Raw genomic sequence first — 24087 nt, 5'->3', positions numbered from 1 at the left:
TGTGCCTATCAGTAGATGGCACTTGCAAGCCTAACTTTGAGTTAATATTTGTACAGCAAAAGGATGTATGTTAGGTTAAAGAACAAAGGCATCAGGTTTGGTACATTGTAATGATTTATTTACATAATTCTACTATATAAAAACACAAAGGAATTCATAGAAAAATATCAAACTGAAATGAAGTGCAGTATAAAATCTGTTTTGCATTGTTTAAAATACAACTTTGATTATATTAAATGTTCTAAAAATATTGACAATTGGGAAGGCAGATGGTGTTGAAAGGCTCACTTTCCACCCCCCCCTTGTGGAGAAAGAGGGGAAATACCTACATTTGCATGTTGGGTTCTTCTCAGCATGTATGCCACATCAACGCATCTCACAAGGCAAAATATCTCATCTGACCTGCCCAGCCTTCTTTTATGTACCCCGGTGTAGATATGGTCGAAATCCACACCGCCCCCACCCACTAACAATACAGTGCTCCATTCAGGCTTCCCTCCATTCACCCTTCGCTGTCCCATCTCTACATTTCAGCTCTCTACACCATATCTGTCAAAGTGTCGCATTATGATGCCTAGCTCCAGCTCCACAGTGCCCATAGCAACTGTGTGCAGCCTATATCTGTCCGCCCCACTGTATACAAGGTCTGGGGAGCGCAGTTGGGGACCTCCACCCACGAAGGTTTGAGCCAGCTGCTCCTGCCAGGATCCCAGTGGTCTCCAGGTCACACAGCGTACATGGTGGTGCCCTGGGCTGGAGGGCACATGGCAATATCCATAACCATACAGATGACAACGCCCAAATGAATCCTGGTGCCAAACCTGCAGGTGAAGCTTGGGCCAACCTGAAGGGGAATAAAAGACAAACAAGTCTTACCCTGGTATTACCCTGAAAACTAGGCTTGGTAGATGTAACTATGTATAATATGTAATATAATAATAATATGCCATTTAGCAGACGCTTTTATCCAAAGCGACTTACAGTCATGCGTGCATACATTTTTTTTTTTTTGTGTATGGGTGGTCCCGGGGATCAAACCCACTACCTTAGCGTTACAAGCTCCGTGCTCTACCAGCTGAGCTACAGAGGACCACAGCTAGCTTTCGATTTAGATCTGTGATTAACTGTTACTTTGAATTGTTACCTTGCAGTCCTTTAGTGGTGTAGTGCAGATCAATGGGATGACTCCAGTATGCCATATCCCCCGTCTGAGGCAAATCCACCTGGGTCTGCCCCTCCTTCAGGCCAGAGAGAAGTCTCCATGCACCTCCTTACATAACGAGAGAGAGAAGTGTTGTTGGAAACTGAGAATCACAACCATAACGGATACGGTCAAGTACACATCATACTCATTAAAATAATCTGATTATAACGAAAGACACCTGTATGAATTCCCCACTTGCAGAAGAGACTGCTATGAGGGAAGCCGCTAGCCCCGACGATCTGACCGATAATGTGCAGCTCTGCCATTACCGGTATCTGTGCAGCTCCTTTGCCTGTAGGTAGAGACCATAATAAAGTTGAATTGATGAACATCTCTGTTTACAGTCGCTAGCTAGCTGGGATTAACGTTAGTTAACTAACAGTAACGTTATAGCTAGCTGGCTAACGTTAGCTAGCCTCGTACGGTCAAAATATATATTCGTCAACATAGCTGGCATGCAAAATGGTTGTTGGTTAGCTAGCAAGCTAGCACATTTGATTAGATAACGTTTTAACAATTTATATAAAACATTGCCAGTGAAAAACAATAATAATGTCAAAAACATACCCCAAGGATTCACTCAGATAAAAATATCGAAGCCACCATGATCCTCATTTCCTTGGAAACCAAACAGGAATCTACGGAAGCTGACGATGAAAGCAGGCAAAGCGCGCATTCAAAAACCACAGATAGAGGATTTAACTGCTCTGTTCCCTTCTTTCGACAGTCAGTATGGATGCCTGGATGACCTTGTAGGAAACTAGGGAAATTAATTGTCCACTAGCTTAATGCAATGGAAGTGTTTTCTTACACAGACACTGCACAATAGTATAGCTGGCTGTGTACATTTCTATCAATAAATGGTATGTAATGTAGGGGAGAGTGGTGTCAGTTGAGCCAAATGGTCTAAGTTGAGCCACCCTTGTTTCTAGGAAACCATGCACAAAATTAATAATTTGACCAAATATTTAGGATGAGGTCATCATTTCATGAAGTCTGTGAAGGAAGAAACCACGTGGAAAAAGTGGTACGCAAGTTATGTTCAAAAAACAGATTTTCACCAAGTCAAATGAATGTATTGTGTTAGAGGTTTCATGATGCTTGTATCTAAACCAAAATAGATAATTTTAGGATTGTTCTATACATCAGTTGGGGTCTCTATAAGCTTCAATATGAGGTCCTAAACCTAGCATCAGTGGTGGAAAAAGTTGCCAATTGTTATACTTGAGTAAAAGTATGTATATCTTAATAGAAAATTAGTAAAAGTGAAAGTCACCCAGTAAAATACTACTTGAGTAAAAGTTTAAAAGAATTTGGTATTTAAATATACTTAAGTATCAAAAGTAAATGTAATTGTTAAAATATACTTAAGTATCAAAAGTAAAAGTATAAATCATTTCAAATTCCTTATATTAAGCAAACCAGACAGCACCAGGGGCACACTGCAACACTCAGACATAATTTACAAGCGAAGCATTTGTGTTTAGTGAGTCCGCCAGATCAGAGGCCGTAGGGATGACCAGGGAAGTTCTCTTGATAAGTGTGTGAAATTGACAATTTTAATGTCCTGCTAAGCATTCAGTAAATGTAAAAGTAAAAGTAGTCAAAAATATAAATAGTAAAGTACAGATACCCCAAAAAACTACTTAAGTAGTACTTTAAAGTATTTTTACGGAAGTATTTTACGTCACTGCCTAGCATGAAAGTGCATCGTTGTAGCTGTGTGGGCTAATATAGTCAAAATGTTTGCCTTGGATAAGTTTAGCCAATGGCCATGGGGTAAGTTGAGCCAATGGTTGAGCCAATGGCAAGTTGAGCAAATTGAAGTGTTTGTTTCCAGGCGTAATGCAAAGTGTTTTAAAAAAGTACAACGTTTTTGTTAGGCGTTAAGCCTGTATTAAAATATGCTTAAAGTTGCACTATCCAAAAATCGCTCCACCATTTCCTGGTTGCTAAAACTCTAATAGTTCGCCTAATTTCAGTTTATTTGACAAAATAACATAGTATAGTGTAGAGAATCATTGTACCATCTAAACCACAGTGAAATATATTTTCCATAACCAAAAATATTGTTGTTTCAGCTGTTTGAAGCTGGTGTACAAAACCGAAATGAAAAGAGCAAAAACAAAACTTAAGAACAGGAAGCATAGAAATAGCACAGATAGAACAGATCTACCACTTCTAAGACTTGCTTTCAAGTAGGATGATAAGATCTATAATTCACATTTATATGTGAATTTGGTCGGGTCGCCCAAAAAGATTAAAATACAAAAAAGTGATTGTTATTGTGTTGAATTGTGTTTGTCAAATAAAGATAGACATGGTTTTAAAAAGGTAGTGGTAATATTTCATTCAGTACATAAATGTGTAGGCGGCTTGACTTGTGCCAAGTGACCACTTTTTTTGGACAAGCTATGTTTTCGAAACTGTAATGTTTACATGAATTGTGATTATTTCCAGGGATACAACATTCTGAAATATATGTAGATATCTTTGTTAGAAAGAATACTTTATTTCCCTTGAAGGAGTGACGCTGAATGTAAAACATTGCTCAACTTACCCCACTCTCCCCTAATGTGATGATGCATTATTGTGTGCTAGGCTACACAAGGATGCATATTGCTCGCTATGGGAATGAAAGAGACAAGAAAACACCAAACATTTCCTATGGCATTTAATTAAGCAACTTATAAATAAGGAAACAAAAAAAACAATGAACTTAGCTAACACATGGCAGAGCAAAAGTTAAGGAGATAGGTGTGGGGCAAATAGTTATAAAGACTAGGTATGCTTACATTACATTACATAATTAAAAACAGTATCAAGAAATTCACGCTCTCTCCATAGCCAGAGAATGACAGCAGACAGGTTGAAACCAAATAAATGATATCAAAGATAAGATAATATAGCAATGTTTTGCATCAGTCCATATCACTTACAAAAGGTGGCAACAATAAGAGGCCATTATTGCCCTTGTATTTTCATTAAGGATGGACAGGAGGATTGAAAGTCTTTATGGTAGATAAATCATAATTTCCCCCCTAGAATGAAAATCCCCCACAGTCAAAGGCATCAAAGTCAGAGTCTGCCCCCTCAAAGTCAAAGCTGTGAAAGTGAGGAGAGTCAACAACAGTCTGATTGCAGGAGTGGTACGCCCCTGCTGAGCCCAGGTTAGAGAAGTCTGTGGTGGGCGGCAGGTCAGGAGGCCTTACGTCAGGATTAGCAGGAGAGCATGCACCCAGGTAACCCATGGCAGAGGAAGCAGCGGCCCCTCCCATCAGCAGATACACAGCCCTCACTGCCTGGGCATCATGGCTGGTGCCATGGCGCAGACAGCCCACTGAACGACTAGTCCCTTTGTCTCTCTTCATGTGGGGAGATTTCTGGCCTGTGGTGGGAGGTAGAGAGAATGTCATGACAATCCTTAATTGCTGTCTACTCTACGCCACTGGACTGCTGGCTTTTTTTCCCTACAGACTCATCCCCCAAAAAACTTTAAACAGTCACGTAGACAGTGGGTAAATTAATTCACAGACAAAATTGCATAAACAAGTTTGTATAGTAATGCCGTAAATCCTGTATTTCTCACCTTTTTCCTTTTGTGGGGTGCTGCCTGTGGTTGGCCCAGGAGAATTTGGCCCAGCAGAGATTGACCCAGGAGATCTTGGCCCAGGAGATCTTGGCCCAGGTGATGTTGGCCCAGGAGATCTTGGCCCAGAAGATCTTGGCTCAGGAGATCTTGGCCTAGGGTATCTTGGCCCAGGAGAGAAGACCTCCATATCACTGAGCGGTGGAGTTGGGGGATCTTTGTCAGAGATGGGGTCTGGAAGCGGGTCTCTGTCAGTGATACATCGGGTCGAAGCATTATGGCGTCTACAGGAGGACATTGGTGACGATACACTCTGTAGAGGAGAAAAGTGTATAGCTGTGATATCAAACCTTTGAGGAAGAGTACCCTACATCTTGCAATGCTATCGCTCACAGTCACATCACTGACAACTCTCCCAGTTTGTTCAAATGAGGAGGGTGAGTTAAGATTCAAATTAAGGAGGCATAGGCTCACCTCTCGCACTTTCCTCAGCATGTTGACCCATTGACTGAAGAGAGAATATGACATATTATTACTTCAGTAGTACACAGAACATAGATTCATCAACATGAGATTAAAGAAAGTAAAGCTCTGACACTGCATAATGCTGCCAACTCCAGTAATCCCCATCCCTCCCCAGCCTCTATCTCACATTGCTCTGTCAACCAACCTGCAGTCCTCTGCGTTGTCAGCCAGTAGCAGCAGGAACTTCTCCTGAGGCAGGATCAGAGCAAAGCAGCAGTCCCTGCGTCCTCCAGTGGGCAGCTTGGGCAGGTCCAGGATCTCCCTGCCCTCCACGATGGCCTCACAGCCCCCCTGCAATGCCACCATCTGGTCAGGAGGGGACACTGCATCGCGACTCACCAACACACAGCCGTCAGCTGTCAATATGAGGTACCTCTCCTTCCATTGTTTGAACATAAAGCCACCTGGAAGTGAGAAGTGGTGGTTGGTAGGGGATAGGAAGAAGGAAGAGTGCATGATGGATGGTGAGAGAGCGGAACAAACAAGGACTACATACGTCTTTCAGAACAGAAATACTTAACACCCAAAGCACGTTGACAGGATTAACCATGTGTGTGAGGTGTATACTTTTGTTTCAAAGTAGATTTGTTTAAGACTACCAAGAAACACTCCATGTGACCCTGATTTAGCCCACTGCAGTAAAAGGTTAAACTAACTTTGTCACGATGGTGATGATGATGATGATGATGGAAGCAGTGTGCCAGTGGTTTGTCCACTCTCTGCTTGCTATTCTCTCATCCTTTAGGATTAAAACAAGTCACATGGTTGGAGGATCAAGAGGGGGGCTGGACCAAGCAGATAATACTGCCTATAGCGTGCACTTGAACTAGAATAAACAGTGCCACACATCTGGATCCACTCACCACATCAGGGCATATAGAACAATCAGTCCAGGAGAGGAGACAGCTGTTAAGTGGGCTGAACAGCTGTTAAACTCATTAGCATATGGCATTTGACTGCATCATATCACCATGTCCTAGTTAATTGATACAAATTAGTTTGAACACTCTCTCATGTGGTCTGATCTACTAATCTATTCCTGCCCTAGGCTGTCTGTGCCAGACCTCCAAATCACTATTTTTTCTCTGCAATTGCCCAACTAATTCCACATGATGCAACGCATGGTATGCTGATGAAACATCTTCCACTCATTTTACAGAGAGCAATTAGGGTTAAGTGCCTTGCTCAAGGGCACATTGACAGATTTGTTTCACCTAGTCAGCTCTGGGATTCAAACCAGTCAGTAATCTTTCGGTTACTGGCCCAACGCGCTTAACCACTAGGCTACCTGCCGCCAACTCGTAAGTGTCCTGTATTTATTCACAAATTATACATGCTGTATTGATGCCTCTAAAGCTCAATAGATCTAGCTAAGCACCGGACATAGACTGTAAGATGTTTCCCCACTGTCATAACGCAAAAGAAGCTTGTCTGTCTATGCCAGCCATCATCCAATAAATATTTATATGGATTTTACATAGGCTTCAATCTTGTCCCAAATCTAACAACTGAAGATAATCATATTTATTTTAAAATCATCAATAATTAACATTACAATAATAATTAAAGTAACGTCTTACCAATCATTACTACTAAATAAAAATAACGAAAGTAAAAGAGAGGAGGACTGGAGTGTCTTACCATACTTCCTGAGAAATCCACGGTGAATCCCTGCAACACTCATGTTTAAAGGTTAGCCTCCATGAGAGACAAGGCGCAAGAGATGGAGAGAGCGATGGCTTGATTTAGGCAGGATGCAGAGTGAGCGTGCCTGTGTGTGTTTGGTATGTTTTAGTGCTGAGGCATAATCCCCATTCAGCTGGAGCATCCCACACAGGCGCAGTTCAGAAGCTTTAGTTTAGGCAAGCCAAGTACAATCACATAAACAACACATGCCAGTGCAAATCAAAAGTATAATACTGAAGTATGAACGGTCAAATCTGATGCAAAGTTCCTAACATTCAAAATGACCTATAGCCTAACCATGTGTGCAACATTTTCACTCATGCATATAGCATTAGAGAAAGCACATATTCACTGGGTAAAGCATATATAATCTGTCCTGTCAAGTGTGCTATTACTGACTTTATGCATAACCACCAGCTTCTCTCTTCTCTTGAGCCACTTGATAGTATTTCCTATCGATACTTGCATGCACTAAAATCACTAAAACATGCACTATGACTCAGTGATTTAAGTCCTCAATCCCTAAAACATGCACTATGACTCAGTGATTTAAGTCCTCAATAATTGGTGTGTTTCTTAATCTTAATTCCATTAACACTTTTCATGTGAAGTGAACAACAACCCCCTGTAGTGGGGTGCGATGAGATCACATTGACAATCCCTCACTGTCTTTTGACCCTAGATTATTGCGGCCGCCAGGGATTGCTGTATCTCTCCACAGATGGTTTGTGGGAAATAGGAATGGACAGACTGATCCCATGTTAATCTTTAATAACCTACGTGAATGTTGCAGCATCAATCCCATATGATTTTAAAATGTCATAGATGGAACAGACAGTAAGCATTTTGCTGTGGGAAAACAGTCATTCACATCTCTGCAGATAAATGCTTTTTGTTTGTTTTTCATAAGAACTTTAACAATGAAAACTGAGAGAAAGCTTTCTCATAAGTGCATCCATCCTGTATCATATGCTAGCATATTATTTCATATGAAGATGTGCTTTTCTGTCATTCATTATTTGAACATCCAGATGTGAGATCATGTATAACATATTGTTTTTCAAGCCTAGCTCTGGGGACCAACAGGGTGTGTAGGCTTTTGCGCCGGCCCAGCACTATCAAACATGGTTAATTTTAGGCAAAATAATTATTAGTTGATTATTTGAATCAGGTAGTATTAGCCATCGATGAACCCCCAGGGCTATGATTGAAGAGCACTGCTATGGCATGAGATGATGCTGTTCTAGACTAGGACATTTTATTGCAGTGTCTGTGTCTCTTTTGTGATTCTAAGAACATCCACAGGGGCGCCACAATACCATATGTACAGTATGTTGAATGCTTTTTATGTTGCCATGAAATAGGGTTGTGACTAGATCGAGTACAGCTACGACCGGAAATTACTTTTCATAGCAGGTTATGAGAACATTTTAGCTAACCCTAACCCTTTTCCTGACCTAATTCTCCTAACCTACTACGTTAATTCTCCTGACCTACAGCGTAAGTTCTATTAACATGTTAGCTAATTTTCCCCTAAATTCGGACACTCTAGCGGTTGGAGGACTAAATCACCTCGAGCTCAACATTTAAATGGCCTGGAAAATAACGGTACATTTTGCGACTGAAGACACCCTTCTAGCTAGCTGACCACCGATAATACGGGGTTCCACGCTATGTAAAAGTCACTTCTGGTCATAGCTTTATACCACCTAGTCAAAACCATGAAATAGCCTACTGCTAAACAGCTACTAAAGCCGCTATTTCCTCATTTTAGAAACACATCCTGTCACGATCGTCGAAAGGAGTAGACCAATGCGCAGCGTGGAATGCGAACATACTTTATTATATTCACCACACGAACAAAAACAACAAAACGATACGTGAAGTCCTTGGTAACAAACACAAACCAACACGGAACAAGATCCCACAAAATACCAAATGCACACAAGGCTGCCTAAGTATGGTACCCAATCAGAGATAACAAGCAACAGCTGATTCTCGTTGCCTCTGATTGAGAACCACCCCGGCCAACATAGAAACACAATGAACTAGATCCTGAACATAGAAACACAAAACATAGACTCTACACACCCTGGCTCAACATAACAGAGTCCCCAGAGCCAGGGCATGACACATCCGGCTTGTTTTGAGGAGTGAAATTTGCCCCTTAAATTAGATTTCTTTTATTTACATAATTGTTATGATAAAAAAGTTGGCTTATAAATTCGTTTTTGTATGTGTAAAGCCTGCTGTCTCTAAAATAATAATCTCATTAACCATTTCACTGTTTTCTCAACTGGCTGGTATATCATGTTTTGACAGTGGATTTAGATGTGGAAACAATGTTGATTCAACCTGTTTTTGCCCAGTGGCTAATGTCAACATTTGTTTTTGCCACGTTTATTCTATTACAGACACCTTAATGCATACTTTAAAATTATATGATGTGAGCTAAACATCCACAAATTAAAAAAATGTATAATAAAATTCTTAAAGTATGATTTTTAGAAAGTACTAATATTACTGTCCCCACTACAACAACAAAAAGTCTTAAATACATGTCATTTGGTCCTTGAAACATTTAATTGAAGTACTGTAGAATTCCATTCATTATAGAGCAGGGTTTCCCAAACTCGGTCCAACATAACAGCTGATTGAAATAATCAAAGCTTGAGTTTGGGAAACCCTGCTCTGGAGGACTGCATATTCTGAAGAGTGCAAATATGGCCAACCTGTAGCTTAAAAGCCTCTCATTGGTCAATACATAGCATCAGCAATCCAGTGTTTATATACACAATTGGTATGAACCGCCTGGTAGAGCTCTGTAATTTCCATAATAAATATCAACATTATTTGAGCTGTAAGTAGTAGGGTGTTAAGGTGAAATAACTTTTCACATTCTTTTTTTCAAGGAGACAGTTAAAGGGTTAATAAAAAGCAGCAGCCTACTTTTCAACATCAGAGAAATAGAACAAGTATTTATTTATAGTATGTTGCTGGGGGGAACAAATACTATAAAAGTATGATTTTGTTCTCATAGCCAGTATTCATTCACAAGCTTTCTCAATTCACTGTTTCTTCAACGGTTGAGTGTGCATGAAGGTCAATAAAGTAAGTGAAGAGAGGGGAGGGAGGAGGAATGGATGGAAAAAATGTCAAGAGCTGAAGTTTGCCCATAGAGTAATTCAACCGATGTTGAGAGACAGTAGGCATATCTAATACTCGCGCACTATTCGCCTATTATAAACTAAATTCAGTATCGAAAAAAGGCCAACAAGCTGGATTTTATGTATCCTACCTTCTGAATTCGACTCCTTGAAGAAGCAAAACAATTTAAAGAATTCCCATGGCATAGTCTAAATGTAACTTTGTGGAAAGCGGCTGAAACCTTCAAGAAATAAAGTCTAACATTTGGATATTGTGCGAGGAAGATGACTAATTCTTGCCAGGAATCATGCAAATATGTATGAGGCATACTTTTTGTCGTAGTAGAGAGCAATCTTATTCTTCAAGAGCAAACCTGAACGAGGATGAACGGCGGCAGAGGGCGTGTACCGTTATTTGTTCTTCTGTTGATGGATATAGGTACAGTGGTAGGCCTACCTGTGCCAGGTGAGTCAGCATGGACGATAACGGAGGCGCTGTCATAACGTATATTTTATTATTTGAAAAACCTTCTAAAAAGTATAGGCTTTTCCTTCATTATGGTTTATTTTACTTATGAAGGTTTTAGGCTGATATAGGATTCCAGATGTAGGATCTTCATTTGAGCCAGTTTGCTACAGCAGGAAAATAATCCTGCAGCAACAGAAAATGTTCATTATTATGTGGATTATAATTAATGGACATTTTTGTAGGGTTTGATACATTCTTCTTAAGGGGAAATCACGTCTGATATTTCAAAGTGGAAATTACAAACTTCAGAAGCCTTTTTAAACCTCAAATACACTACAACTTTTAAATGTCCTGCAGTGCAGTAAAGTTCTCCTGCAAGAGGGTGCTCAAATTAAGATCCTACATCTATAGGCTACTATTAAAATGAATGAATTTTACTCTCTGTTTAATGGTAAACTACTCTTAACTCTTGCTTCCCCTAGTGAACTTGGTATTCATTAATCTTTGAATTAATTAATGGGCAATAGTCACTGAATATCAGTTTAACATTCAGAGGTGTTATGGGTGTCCCCCCTGTTTTTTAAATCAAGCGTTTCAGTTTGTGAAGAGCCCGGCCAACGTAACCTCGTCCCTGGGTAAGCCGGTGCAGGTACACTGTACTCTCCAGGGAGATGGGGGTGGAGAGGAGCCTCCGGATGTGGTGTGGTTGAGGGACGGTCAATCCCTTGATTACACTGACACCAATCAAGTGCAAGTGCCTGTCACTGAAGGAGGTTGGCTGACCATCAGTGAACTCAGGTCTTTCTTCAGTATGACTCTCTCTCTCTCTCTTTACATTATGTCGGTCAGAACAACAAGGCATCTTATTTTTAGTAATATATCTGTCTGTCCTCAGAATTGATAATGTGAACAGTGGGGAGGAAGGACTTGATGTCTCAGGAGGGGCACATTCAGCTGGAGGGTAAAGTGTCCCTTTTCTCATTTTTGATAATATTTCTGTCTATATTCTACTGTATCTTACTGAAAGTTCATCATCTTTTCCAGGAATCCCTCATTTCTCAGTGAAGCCTCATGACGTGACAGTGGTGGCTAATGTTAGCCTCAGCCTGCAGTGTGTGGCCCATGGGCCTCCAGAACCAGTCAGGATCATCTGGCTGCAGAACGGAGGACCACTCAACATGCTCCAGGACCCGGTGTCCCACTCTCCCTCCACTCTCAACATCACAGGCAAAGACTGTCTTACTGTCTCATTTGCATGCTGCACGTAGAACGAATCAAAATGAAATCTAATTGTATTTGTCACATGCTTTGTAAACAACAGGTGTAGACTAACAGTGAAATGCTTACTTAATGGTCCTTTTCCAACAATGCATAGTTAAAGATAAAAAATTAAACATTTAAATAGTGACACGAGGAAAAAATGCTTCTATTGCTATGTATTGTGCGATGTAAAACATGTTTTCAGAAGCAATTCTTTCATAAAAGAGTGTTGATAAAATCAAAAGCATTCATTATCTCACTGACCACCTCTGACTGTCACCATGTAGGTCTCAACCATACCAGCAGCTTCTCCTGTGAAGCCCACAACAGTAAAGGTGTGGCTACCTCAGCCTCTGGAACAGTGACAGGTCCGTACCAACAGGGCAGGGGTGCAACATACATTTCTTAACATGCTGATTGGATTGGTTTTATCCATGACTATCTCTCTCTCTCTGTCTTGGCGTAGTGGTTCCCTCCCAGGCACAGAAAGTCCAAGCTGAAGAGGTCACCAACTCTTCCCTGCACATCTCCTGGGTGCCTGGCTTTGGAGGGGTATATCCTGTCTCTGTGTGTTCTATACAGGTAAGACTCATCCAAGAAACTGTTGTGACTGACTATAGAATAGTCTAGATACAGAGCCAAATCAAATCTAAAAGTAACTGCTCATGAAGTTATACACTGAGTGTATAAAACATTATGAACACATGCTCTTTCCATGACATAGACTGACCAGGTGAATGTATTCTTAATGTTTTGTGCACTCAGTGTATACCATGGTTGATATTTCAGGCAGCTCCATCTAGTCCTGACCGCAACCCATTGCGTAATCACCTGATCCATAATCAGAATGTCAATGTACCCCCTGCTCAACACCTGACCCCTGAACTGAAGCCCTACACCTACTATGACGTGATAGGTGGCTTGCCATAGCAGTCAAGGTGCTTCCCCGTGGACACCATGGGTAACACTGCGCACAGCTGAAGGAGGTAAGCTGTATGCCACGATCCTCTACCCACAACCCATCAGTGTTTATAGCATTCTATTACTGATAATGTTTTTCGTTATTATAACGTAGATGCAGGGAAAACAAGGGCCGCATCGGACATGAAAACGCAAACAATACTACCTGATGACAAAAGAGTGCTATATGAAGGGTAAGTAATCAAGGGAGTAATGAAGTCCAGGTGTGACTGATGATGAGACGCAGGTGTGCGTAATGAGGGTTGCCAGGTGTGCGTAAAGATGGGTTGCCAGGACCAGTAGTTAGTAGACCGGTGACGTCGAGCGGGAGTGGACGTGACAGTTATTTGTATTCACGTCTACATTTCTTAGTCATTTTAGCAGTTGATTTAATCCTGAGTGACTTACAATAAGGAAATTCAACAAGTGCAACAACACCTATGTAGCAGAGCTCAGTGACTTACAGGGAATATGGGAGGAGCAACGAGAGTAGTCTCAGTTGAGTGACTCGCTGTGAAAGACGGGTTTTGGGACAAAGATTGTTCTTGAAAAAACTATTTGGGAATTGGTTAAGCATTCTCAAGTGTTTTTTGATAGAATAAACTGAAGAGATAAGGACCCGACATTAAATGAAGATTTTCAGTGCTGTTCCTCTGGGCTGGTAATAGACAGTAAAGTTTGCCAGTAAGAACACTCCTCCTCTCCATCCTCAGTGTTTTAAATATAAACCTCTATATTGAGCGAGCTGCCTGAGTGAAGGAGGAGGTACTGAGGGCTGGAGGGAAACAGATTAAACATTCTCTATTCATGGTTTGGCAGAGGTGGTGCAGTCCTGCTGTGTCCATAATGCTGCAGTGTGTTTGAATTAAGGCTAGAGGATGAACGTTTTTTTCTCATGCTTTCCACAGTCTGTGATGTAGACATGTTTGTGTCAAGGAAAAGGAATAAAAAGAGACTTTGGAAGGAGAAACAGCCGTGTAGTGTACATCAACACATGCTGACCTCTAAAAGTAAAAAGTAGTCAGGAAAAACGGCTGAAAAAACCTCCTAATTCAATTAAATCAGTAACCTGATTTTAGGGTTAAAAGAAAACTCCCTTGTGCTGTGAGAATGTAAGTTTGGATTCATTTGATTTGATTAACTAAAGGATGTTGACTGTGTGAAGGAGAAAAACAAGATATTTGTTGTTGCATGCAGTAAAAGACTCATGAATCTGAGTTCTTCGTGTAACCTAACCATTTAGACTCTACTCTGTCGCTTTATCTGAAAATAACATGCACACGCATGAGGTGGCACAGATCTTTAAGGTGTGTGTGCTATACTTTGTGTTGTAAATAGAGCACATGTTCCCGACCTCCCCACAAAGATGTACAGGAATATTTAGGAAAGATATCTTATCCCTCTCACCTACAGTACATCTCTCAACTGCTCCATGAGTCCGAGTTAGAGAGGAGTGAGAGGGACATAGGCAGAGGGAAAGACAGTTGGAGGGATAGAGGGAGAGGTGCTTGTGTTTTTGTTGGCTGAGGTAGAGCCACGTCTTGAAACAATCAGCAGTGGAACACTCAGTGATGACATCACCGGGCTGGGTCCAGTACAGACCACGCCCACGCTATGACTCACAACGTGACATACAAAGATGTCTTTATTTACATTGTTGTCTTAATAAGATACATATTATGCACAGAACTTGTCTTTAAACACACACTGGTTTTAACAACATGAGTCCGGTAGTGTATATTACAGATCATTTAATATGTTGTACACATTATTCCTTTTTGTGTGTATCTGACAGTGCCAGAGGCAGCACCAGACAACGTGAGTGGACTGTTTAATGGAACAGATGTTATTGCCAGCTGGTCCAAGCCACCAAGCAGATTAAATGGCCTAATACTGGGGTACAGAGTAGAATACCTCACTGTTAACATGTCCCAGGTAACCTATGTAGCACATTTTACACAAAATAAACCTACTGTGACACACACACACACACACACACACACACACACGCACAAACAGAGTGTAATGGCATCTTTGCTGTTGTTCTGTTTCCCTATCTTAGGCTGTTATGGAGTCAGTTGAGTCCTCTGAGCTAGCTATCCCTCTCTCTAGCCTCCTGGACAGTTGCAGGTTGCGGCCCCTGGAGCCCAGTCCAATCCCTCAAACAGAAACAGCCTAGTGAGTCTGGACAGAATCGAGGGAGACAACAGGATGGCTGGGATGGGTCAAGGAGAGTGGGAAAACAGCAGGAGCTTCAAAATGAATATTTGAGGGGCTGTGTTTTCTAGGTTGATTTATTCAGTAGCACAGTATAATGTCTGAAATACTATAGCTGACATATATCTCTCTTTCACATGTGTCCGCCCATCAGGCATTCTCCTGGCATTGGTGGTATGTGGTCATGGGGATTGCTGTCAGTCTGGCCTTGATAGGGTTCATCGTATATGCAATTATAATTATAGATACTGCGCCCGACGCACCTACAATCGGCAGTCAAATGAAGCCACATGTGAGTTGTCATGCCAGTGATGTAAGAGAAACAGTGCAGGGTGAGCAGATAGGTTAGTTATTTAAGTGAATGCCTAAAATGATGTGTCATGCAGGGTGAGAGTTCAGGAACAGATGTTGAGGCTTAGATTTCATCCTGTTGCTCAATGTTGTTCTGTGCCAGATGTGGAGAAGCAGAGTAGTGTCATGATCTGGCTGTTAACACATCCCTGTGGATTGAACTGAGAACAGAGTTCAGATCGTGGTAGAGTCATACTGCTAGTATTCCTAGGGTCTAAATCAGGGGTTCCCAAAATGTTTCACTCAGGCCCACCTTCCATCATTCGGGAACCACTGGTCTAAATCATAGTTTTGGGATCTGTTTGTTAATAGAGTGAATAAAGCATTGTTATGGTGAGGTAAACAGGAAGAGAAAACATATACTGTAAGCCTGGAGCAGTTTAACAATAATGGCTTCATGATCTGGGTTGTGTTACTAAGCCGGGATTTCACAAGGACAACATCCCCTGTAAGGGATCACTCAGTTATGTTTTGGCAGTTGTTTAAGGACAGTGGGGGAGGATTCATGCTAAAGTTATTTTCCAAGATGTCATGTTTTTAGAAATCCCTGTTTCAGTGTAAGAGAGTATTATCTATCCCTTTCAACAGTGAACAGCCTGGTGATTAGTGATGAATTGAAGCAGAAAGACGTGATGGTGGACAGACACAAGCTGACCCTGGGCAAGACCCTTGGAGAGGGTGAGTGAGCTCTGACAGAAGCCTTTATCATACATTATGTAACCTAGACATTAACTACTCAGGCTACGAGTAAACATCCCAGGGAGGCTTAGATCACCAGCTACACCCACCTGACTAACAACACGTCCATGTCTTACTCTGCAGGGGAGTTTGGCTCTGTCATGGAGGGGCTTCTGGTGCATGAACAGACTGTCCTCAAAGTGGCTGTGAAGACCATGAAGAGTGAGTGATCAGACAGTGTCAGATGCCCCCATGTATGTCAGTTTTACGTGAGCCACCTTCTCCTCCCTCTCTCCTTCTCTTAGTTTCCATCTGCACACGCACTGAGATGGAGGACTTCCTCTGGGAGGCTGCTTGTATGAAGGAGTTTGACCACCCCAACGTCATGAGACTCCTTGGTGAGACAGACTGGGTCACTTGTCACAACTTCATCCATCTACTATTAAAATGTGGTCAATAACCAAGTGTCTGATAAGGGTCTGTTATAAACTCCAAACTATCGACTGGATTCATTATTTTATTCCCTGTCCTCCCTGTAGGGGTGTGTCTGCAGGCAGTAGAGAGAGGAGGCTACCCCTCCCCTGTGGTCCTCCTGCCCTACATGAAGCATGGGGACCTGCACAGTTTCCTGCTCTACTCTGGACTTGGGGACAATCCTTTGGTCAGTTCCCTTCCCTCCCACACAGATCGGAAAAGTTTATGTTACACAAATACATTTTTGCGTTGTTCCCTTTCACATTTTCCATTTGTGCTGCTATATAGCACCCCCTGTTGGAGAAAACTGCCTTATCTAATCCTCTCCATCTCCTCTCCACCCATCAGTCCCTGCCTTCTCAGATGCTGGTGAAGTTCATGACAGATATTGCACAGGGAATGGAATACTTGAGCAACAAGAGGTTCATCCATAGAGACCTGGCAGCGCGAAACTGCATGTGAGGATTCGCACCTCTCGGTTTTGTCAATGTGTTCCGCTCTTTCTCACACATACTCTTCAATATTGTTCTGTGAAAGTCTAGCATGTTGAGTGAAACAAGTAACAGTACAGTGTTTATTATGTTGTACATATCTGTCCTGCAGGCTGAATGAGAATATGACTGTCTGCGTGGCTGATTTTGGCCTTTCCAAGAAGATCTATAATGGGGACTATAGACAAGGACGCATTTCAAAGATGCCAGTAAAATGGATCGCCATCGAGAGCCTGGCAGACAGAGTTTACACCACCAAGAGTGATGTGGTGAGCAATCTTTCTTGACTTGGTCTGGCTACATTATGTACTCCATGTACACCTCTGTATTTGTGTTTTAAAATCCTGCAACATACAGTGCATTCGGAAAGTATTCAGACCCTTACATTTTTCCACATTTTGTTACGTTACAGCCTTATTCTAAAATGGATTAAATGTACATTTTTTATTTTTTATTTGTGAGTTCCTAGTTCTGGATCTGTACACGTAAATCCTCTGTACACTAAATTATAATTATTTGATGGTAAACAGTAGAGGCAACCAACGTAATTTTCATGGAGTACCTGAAGTTATTTCTTCTCATGTTGTATGAGCCTCAGTCGTCCCCTCCTCTCATTCATACTGTAGCTACTTCCTGATGTTCTCCTGCTCGCTGCTGAGTCCTAAGGACCGCCCAGGATTCCCCTCTCTGCGCTGTGACCTGGAGAAAGCCCTTGAGGAGATGCCTGAGCAGGAGGAGGCTGATGACCTGCTCTATGTCAACATGGAGGAGCCCTCAGGCTCTCTGTTAGGGGCCATTGGGAGGCTGGGAGCCCTCAGGCTCTCTGTTAGGGGCCATTGGGAGGCTGGGAGCCCTCAGGCTCTCTGTTAGGGGCCATTGGGAGGCTGGGAGCCCTCAGGCTCTCTGTTAGGGGCCATTGGGAGGCTGGGAGCCCTTTGGCTCTCTGTTAGGGGCCATTGGGAGGCTGGGAGCCCTCAGGCTCTCTGTTAGGGGCCATTGGGAGGCTGGGAGCCCTCAGGCTCTCTGTTAGGGGCCATTGGGAGGCTGGGAGCCCTCAGGCTCTCTGTTAGGGGCCATTGGGAGGCTGGGAGCCCTTTGGCCTGCCTCACCCCTCCTACCGGAAGAACATGGGCACTCTGGAAACCATACAGGTGCATCATCATAATCATCATGCAGAACGCTATGTTCTCTGCCCTCAGCACGAGGCCCAGCCCTATCTCAATGACTCTATGGACAGCCTGAGCTGGATGGCCTCCTCTTCGAGCCCCACTCTGCAGCTCCAGGCATCCCGCTCCTCCTCCCCCACCTCCTCTCTCCTGCTGGACGGACAGGCAGTGAGGCTTGGAGAAAATACACAGTGACTACCAGTGGTTGTTTAGAAATACTGAAAAATGTGGACGGAAATTCACTTTTTATTGGAATACTGTCGTGTAGTCAAATGAACAAGCTCTAAAGAAATCATTGATTTGTTGTGTTACGGTTCAACTGTTGTGCACATACACTGCAGTAAATTATCACTAAATGTGCAGCCACCCCATCACATGCTAAATATCTTCCCAATATTAAGTTAAGAAATCAAAATCACCTAATTCATTGGCACTGACTGTGTTATAAATTGGTATAATATTCTACTGAAAGAAACCGACATCAAACTGTAAGTGCATCAATACCTTTATTTAATAAACCAATGAACAAACCCATTAATTAACCAATCTTTGTTTTAAGAACACAAAGTTGTGAGTTCTCTCAAACTAAACAATGTATTGAATCCAATAATGCATTCATTGTGTTCATAGACTAGAGTCAGCATTACAAGACATTGAATAAACTAAAAACAACACAAACCCTAGTTACTACGTTAACAGCACAGTAACCATAATTAGTTATATTGAGAAAACTTAGAATTATCAACATTAGTAATAATTAAACAGATACAGAGAAGGTTTCAGGAAAATCTGTTGTAGTGTATGCAACACAAATGTCAGTTGAAAAGTAGCAGTTGAAGAGCATTTCAAGAAAATACTGTACTCAACACATTCAATGTACTATATGAGTGGTTATAGAGCTGTTCCAGTGAGATGGAAATTCAAGCGGAATTGTAAAATATTATCCAAGAGATTGTTGTGTCATTAGTCTCAGAGTACATAGTTTGTGTGGCCCCGTGTAGCTCAGTTGGTAGAGCATGGGTTGTGGGTTCGATTCCCACGGGGGGCCAGTATGAAAATGTATGCACTCACTAACTGTAAGTCGCTCTGGATAAGAGTGTCAGCTTAACGACTAAAATAAAAAAAAATAAAAAAAATAGTTTTAAAAGAAAAAGTACCAGCCACTATACTCCAGTTGGGCTTATAGTAGAAAGTAGTACCCCAATAATGACCGTTTTTGTACAATATCAATAGTTTCTGCTGTCGCATGCAACTAATAAAGTTTGTTCAAATGATTTAGGCACTGAAGTTTAACAAAAATGTACATTCGTATTGTCTACAAACACAGAAAAGCAATGTGCACTGTGTGAGAGATGACATTGATTGAAATATGTAATTGTTATTGCTACATATGCACTTCATTATTGTGCATATTTCTGTGTGCTGGCAATAGGGAGTACTTCCCACATTCATTCCCACATTTCAAGAATTACTGTCACAGAATGTTTCACCCTGACATGGTAACAAACACATCTTCTAAATGCAGTCATTTAGTTTCCATGTGTTTGGCCTATTCGAATGAGAGGGACAGGAGCCCTCTATTGGTCTGGCTCTATATATGTGCCTTCACCCTGGTCCGTACAGTTTAGTACAGCTATTTCACTATGGTTTAGTATGGTTATTAAACCTACTAATTGTAGTAGTACGTTACAGTATGGTTATTAAACCTACTAATTGTAATAGTACGTTACAGTATGGTTATTAAACCTACTAATTGTAGTAGTACGTTACAGTATGGTTATTAAACCTACTAATTGTAATAGTACGTTACAGTATGGTTATTAAACCTACTAATTGTAGTAGTACATTACAGTATGGTTATTAAACCTACTAATTGTAGTAGTACATTACAGTATGGTTATTAAACCTACTAATTCTAGTAGTACGTTACAGTATGGTTATTAAACCTACTAATTGTAGTAGTACGTTACAGTATGGTTATTAAACCTACTAATTCTAGTAGTACGTTACAGTATGGTTATTAAACCTACTAATTGTAATAGTGCGTTACAGTATGGTTATTAAACCTACTAATTCTAGTAGTACGTTACAGTATGTTTTTAAACCTACTAATTCTAGTAGTACGTTACAGTATGGTTATTAAACCTACTAATTTTAGTAGTACGTTACAGTATGGTTATTAAACCTACTAATTGTAATAGTACGTTACAGTATAGTTATTAAACCTACTAATTGTAGTAGTACGTTACAGTATGGTTATTAAACCTACTAATTGTAATAGTACGTTACAGTATGGTTATTAAACCTACTAATTGTAGTAGTATGTTACAGTATGGTTATTAAACCTACTAATTGTAATAGTACGTTACAGTATGGTTATTAAACCTACTAATTGTAGTAGTACATTACAGTATGGTTATTAAACCCCTAATTGCAATAGTACGTTACAGTATGGTTATTAAACCTAATTGTAATAGTACGTTACAGTATGGTTATTAAACCTACTAATTGTAGTAGTACGTTACAGTATGGTTATTAAACCCCTAATTGCAATAGTACGTTACAGTATGGTTATTAAACCCCTAATTGTAATAGTACGTTACAGTATGGTTATTAAACCTACTAATTGTAATAGTACGTTACAGTATGGTTATTAAACCTAATTGTAGTAGTACGTTACAGTATGGTTATTAAACCTACTAATTGTAGTAGTACATTACAGTATGGTTATTAAACCACTAATTGTAATAGTACGTTACAGTATGGTTATTAAACCTACTAATTGTAATAGTACGTTACAGTATGGTTATTAAACCTACTAATTGTAGTAGTACGTTACAGTATGGTTATTAAACCTACTAATTGTAATAGTACGTTACAGTATGGTTATTAAACCTACTAATTGTAATAGTACGTTACAGTATGGTTATTAAACCTACTAATTGTAATAGTACGTTACAGTATGGTTATTAAACCTACTAATTCTAGTAGTACGTTACAGTATGGTTATTAAACCTACTAATTGTAATAGTACGTTACAGTATGGTTATTAAACCACTAATTGTAATAGTACGTTACAGTATGGTTATTAAACCTACTAATTGTAGTAGTACGTTACAGTATGGTTATTAAACCTACTAATTCTAGTAGTACGTTACAGTATGGTTATTAAACCTACTAATTCTAGTAGTACGTTACAGTATGGTTATTAAACCTACTAATTCTAGTAGTACGTTACAGTATAGTTATTAAACCCCTAATTGTAATAGTACGTTACAGTATGGTTATTAAACCTACTAATTCTAGTAGTACGTTACAGTATGGTTATTAAACCTACTAATTGTAATAGTACGTTACAGTATGGTTATTAAACCTACTAATTGTAATAGTATGTTACAGTATTGGGTATTAAACCTACTAATTGTAGTAGTACGTTACAGTATAGTTATTAAACCTACTAATTGTAGTAGTACGTTACAGTATAGTTATTAAACCACTAATTGTAATAGTACGTTACAGTATGGTTATTAAACCTACTAATTGTAGTAGTACGTTACAGTATAGTTATTAAACCTACTAATTGTAATAGTACGTTACAGTATGGTTATTAAACCTACTAATTGTAGTTGTACGTTACAGTATAGTTATTAAACCTACTAATTGTAATAGTACGTTACAGTATGGTTATTAAACCTACTAATTGTAATAGTACGTTACAGTATGGTTATTAAACCTACTAATTGTAATAGTACGTTACAGTATGGTTATTAAACCTACTAATTGTAATAGTACGTTACAGTATGGTTATTAAACCTACTAATTGTAATAGTACGTTACAGTATGGTTATTAAACCTACTAATTGTAGTAGTACGTTACAGTATGGTTATTAAACCACTAATTGTAATAGTACGTTACAGTATGGTTATTAAACCTACTAATTGTAGTAGTACGTTACAGTATGGTTATTAAACCTACTAATTGTAGTAGTACGTTACAGTATAGTTATTAAACCTACTAATTGTAATAGTACGTTACAGTATGGTTATTAAACCTACTAATTGTAATAGTACGTTACAGTATGGTTATTAAACCTACTAATTGTAGTAGTACGTTACAGTATGGTTATTAAACCTACTAATTGTAATAGTACGTTACAGTATGGTTATTAAACCTACTAATTCTAGTAGTACGTTACAGTATGGTTATTAAACCTACTAATTGTAGTAGTACATTACAGTATGGTTATTAAACCACTAATTGTAATAGTACGTTACAGTATGGTTATGCAAGCTGATCCTCATATTGCTTCCTGAAACAGTCGCCAGCAGGGAAGAAGTCCCACGCTCGCTCCTGGTACATCTTCCACACATACGACTCCTGGAACAGAGGGCAGCAGGATAGAGGGTGAAAAGACGAGACAGACAATTGAAATGAATGGCTGTGAAAGATGAGGCACTTGGTGCCACAAACAGAAAGACTGACTGACTGACAGACAGACAGACAGACTCACCTGGCCAGTGTGCTCTGTCTCGTCTTTGTTGATGAGGTACATTAAGAAGAACCTGCAGAGGACAGACAGGCAGGTCATTGTGATGGCTGATGGGCATGGACACACTTGACTGCCTGACAGGGAGAACACTCACATGTAGTTGGCCAAGTTGTGTTCCTCTAGGGTGTGGGTCTCGAAGCCATGCGGCGTCGTATCAAAGTAGTCGCTTCCAATTCCACAGATGAAGCACTTGGTCTACAATAATCAAATAAACAGAAACAGTAGACAAGATGGTGGTATGTGCATAACTATCTGACTGACTCACCTAAAACTGATGAAAGTCAAAGAAGCAATAGAAATAAATGATTTCTACCTCCATGTCTTCCTTAACCTGCTCCTGTTGGTCTCTGAGCTCTCCGAAGGCGTCAATGATCAGACCTGTAGGTAACACACAAGCTCACAGCCGTCACATCTCTCACTGTAGAATGGAATTATGACTAGATATCTCCTTCCATCCATTCAGTATGCCCAGACAGAAATAGCCCTTGCTTGAGGTATACTGTACAGTAGCGGGGTAGTATTTTGGACTGCATAAGAGGGACAGGTGTCTTACCCTGGATGATGGCCAACAGGATGACAATGACAAAGAAGAAGAAGGTGATGTCAAAGACGACCCGGTAGAGCTCGTACACGTCTCCCGCCGGGTCCTCGATCTCGTCCCCTATGCCACCGCCAGCACGCACGCCCACGTACATGTGGAAGAGGTAGCACTGACGAAGGGTTGAGGGAAGAGAGCACATCGAACATAGTGCAGGAGTAAGTAGACTCTACTATACAGCATATTGTATACCACACAGAGCAGACCAGAGACAGAAAACCTATCACCCTGACTCACAGTCATCATGTCATCACATTTCATATCCGGCTCATCCTCATCTTCACTCTTGTTGTAAAACTTGCGGAAGAAGATAAAGGCCACTACAGTGTAGAGATACACCACCACTGCCAACAAGCCCAATGTCATCATGAGCTAGGAGGTAAACAGGGAATGAGTAGAATCAGCAGCACATTCACTAAACGTGGAGGCTGGAAGAGTCTTACTGGTCAGCTCCTACCTGCTTCCCATTGTGGGTGACGGAGGACAGAATAGTACGTAGATCCTTCACACCGATGGCTATGTCCAGCAAGTGACAGGCATAGAAGAAGTTGTTGTAATGTCCAAGCAAGGACATGATCGTGTACCAACATAGATAGAGAAAAGTCTGGGGGGAAAAATATAGAAATAATATACAGTTTATTGTCTGCAATTTACAGTATAAAGACATACAGTGCATTTGGAAAGTATTCAGACTCCTTTACTTTTTCCACATTTTGTTACGTA

At 40.6% G+C, this 24087-nt stretch overlaps 1 protein-coding gene and 2 pseudogenes across 3 annotated transcripts in view; 1 reads left to right on the top strand and 2 right to left on the bottom strand.

The window, feature by feature from the left end:
* Positions 1-197: 197 nt before the first annotated feature.
* On the bottom strand, positions 198-1826 carry LOC311122712 (B9 domain-containing protein 2). The gene is made up of 4 exons (XM_084197041.1): positions 1772-1826; positions 1383-1496; positions 1145-1270; positions 198-844 (listed from the first exon to the last, which is right to left on the bottom strand). The coding sequence occupies exons 2-4, from the start codon at positions 1468-1470 to the stop codon at positions 531-533; spliced, it is 528 nt and encodes a 175-aa protein (XP_084053167.1). The 5' UTR covers positions 1471-1496; positions 1772-1826; the 3' UTR covers positions 198-530.
* Positions 1827-10534: 8708 nt separating this feature from the next.
* On the top strand, positions 10535-18411 carry LOC311122704 (tyrosine-protein kinase receptor UFO-like; annotated as a pseudogene). Its single transcript has 18 exons — positions 10535-10616; positions 11210-11491; positions 11533-11580; positions 11664-11846; positions 12167-12247; positions 12346-12461; positions 12669-12865; positions 14635-14774; positions 14902-15017; positions 15194-15348; positions 15996-16085; positions 16230-16307; positions 16391-16483; positions 16625-16746; positions 16908-17017; positions 17163-17375; positions 17649-17875; positions 18121-18411. The product of its transcript is annotated as a tyrosine-protein kinase receptor UFO-like (transcript).
* A 4087-nt stretch (positions 18412-22498) lies between these two features.
* Positions 22499-24087, bottom strand: part of LOC311122703 (ryanodine receptor 1-like) — a 44084-nt pseudogene continuing 42495 nt past the window's right edge. The window contains exons 63-69 of the transcript in view: positions 23822-23968; positions 23602-23736; positions 23320-23476; positions 23080-23144; positions 22861-22961; positions 22728-22779; positions 22499-22594 (exon numbers count right to left, since the gene is read on the bottom strand). The product of the transcript in view is annotated as a ryanodine receptor 1-like (transcript). The remainder of the gene's footprint in view (positions 22595-22727; positions 22780-22860; positions 22962-23079; positions 23145-23319; positions 23477-23601; positions 23737-23821; positions 23969-24087) is intronic.

The sequence above is a fragment of the Coregonus lavaretus genome, assembly GCF_964263955.1.
Source record: "Coregonus lavaretus genome assembly, contig: HAP1_SCAFFOLD_961, whole genome shotgun sequence".
NCBI lineage: Eukaryota > Metazoa > Chordata > Actinopteri > Salmoniformes > Salmonidae > Coregonus > Coregonus lavaretus.
The sequence above is the reverse complement of the archived record's forward strand: the minus strand, read 5'-3'. Positions and strand labels throughout refer to the sequence as shown.

Bases quoted from the DNA above. Each gene is read 5' to 3' on its own strand.
- LOC311122712 (XM_084197041.1), bottom strand. From the start codon at position 1,470: ATGGCAGAGCTGCACATTATCGGTCAGATCGTCGGGGCTAGCGGCTTC. The intron at 1,271-1,382 runs GTGTCTTTCGTT...TCGTTATGTAAG, and splicing joins CAAGTGGGGAATTCATACAG to GAGGTGCATGGAGACTTCTC. The intron at 845-1,144 runs GTAACAATTCAA...ATTCCCCTTCAG, and splicing joins CACCACTAAAGGACTGCAAG to GTTGGCCCAAGCTTCACCTG.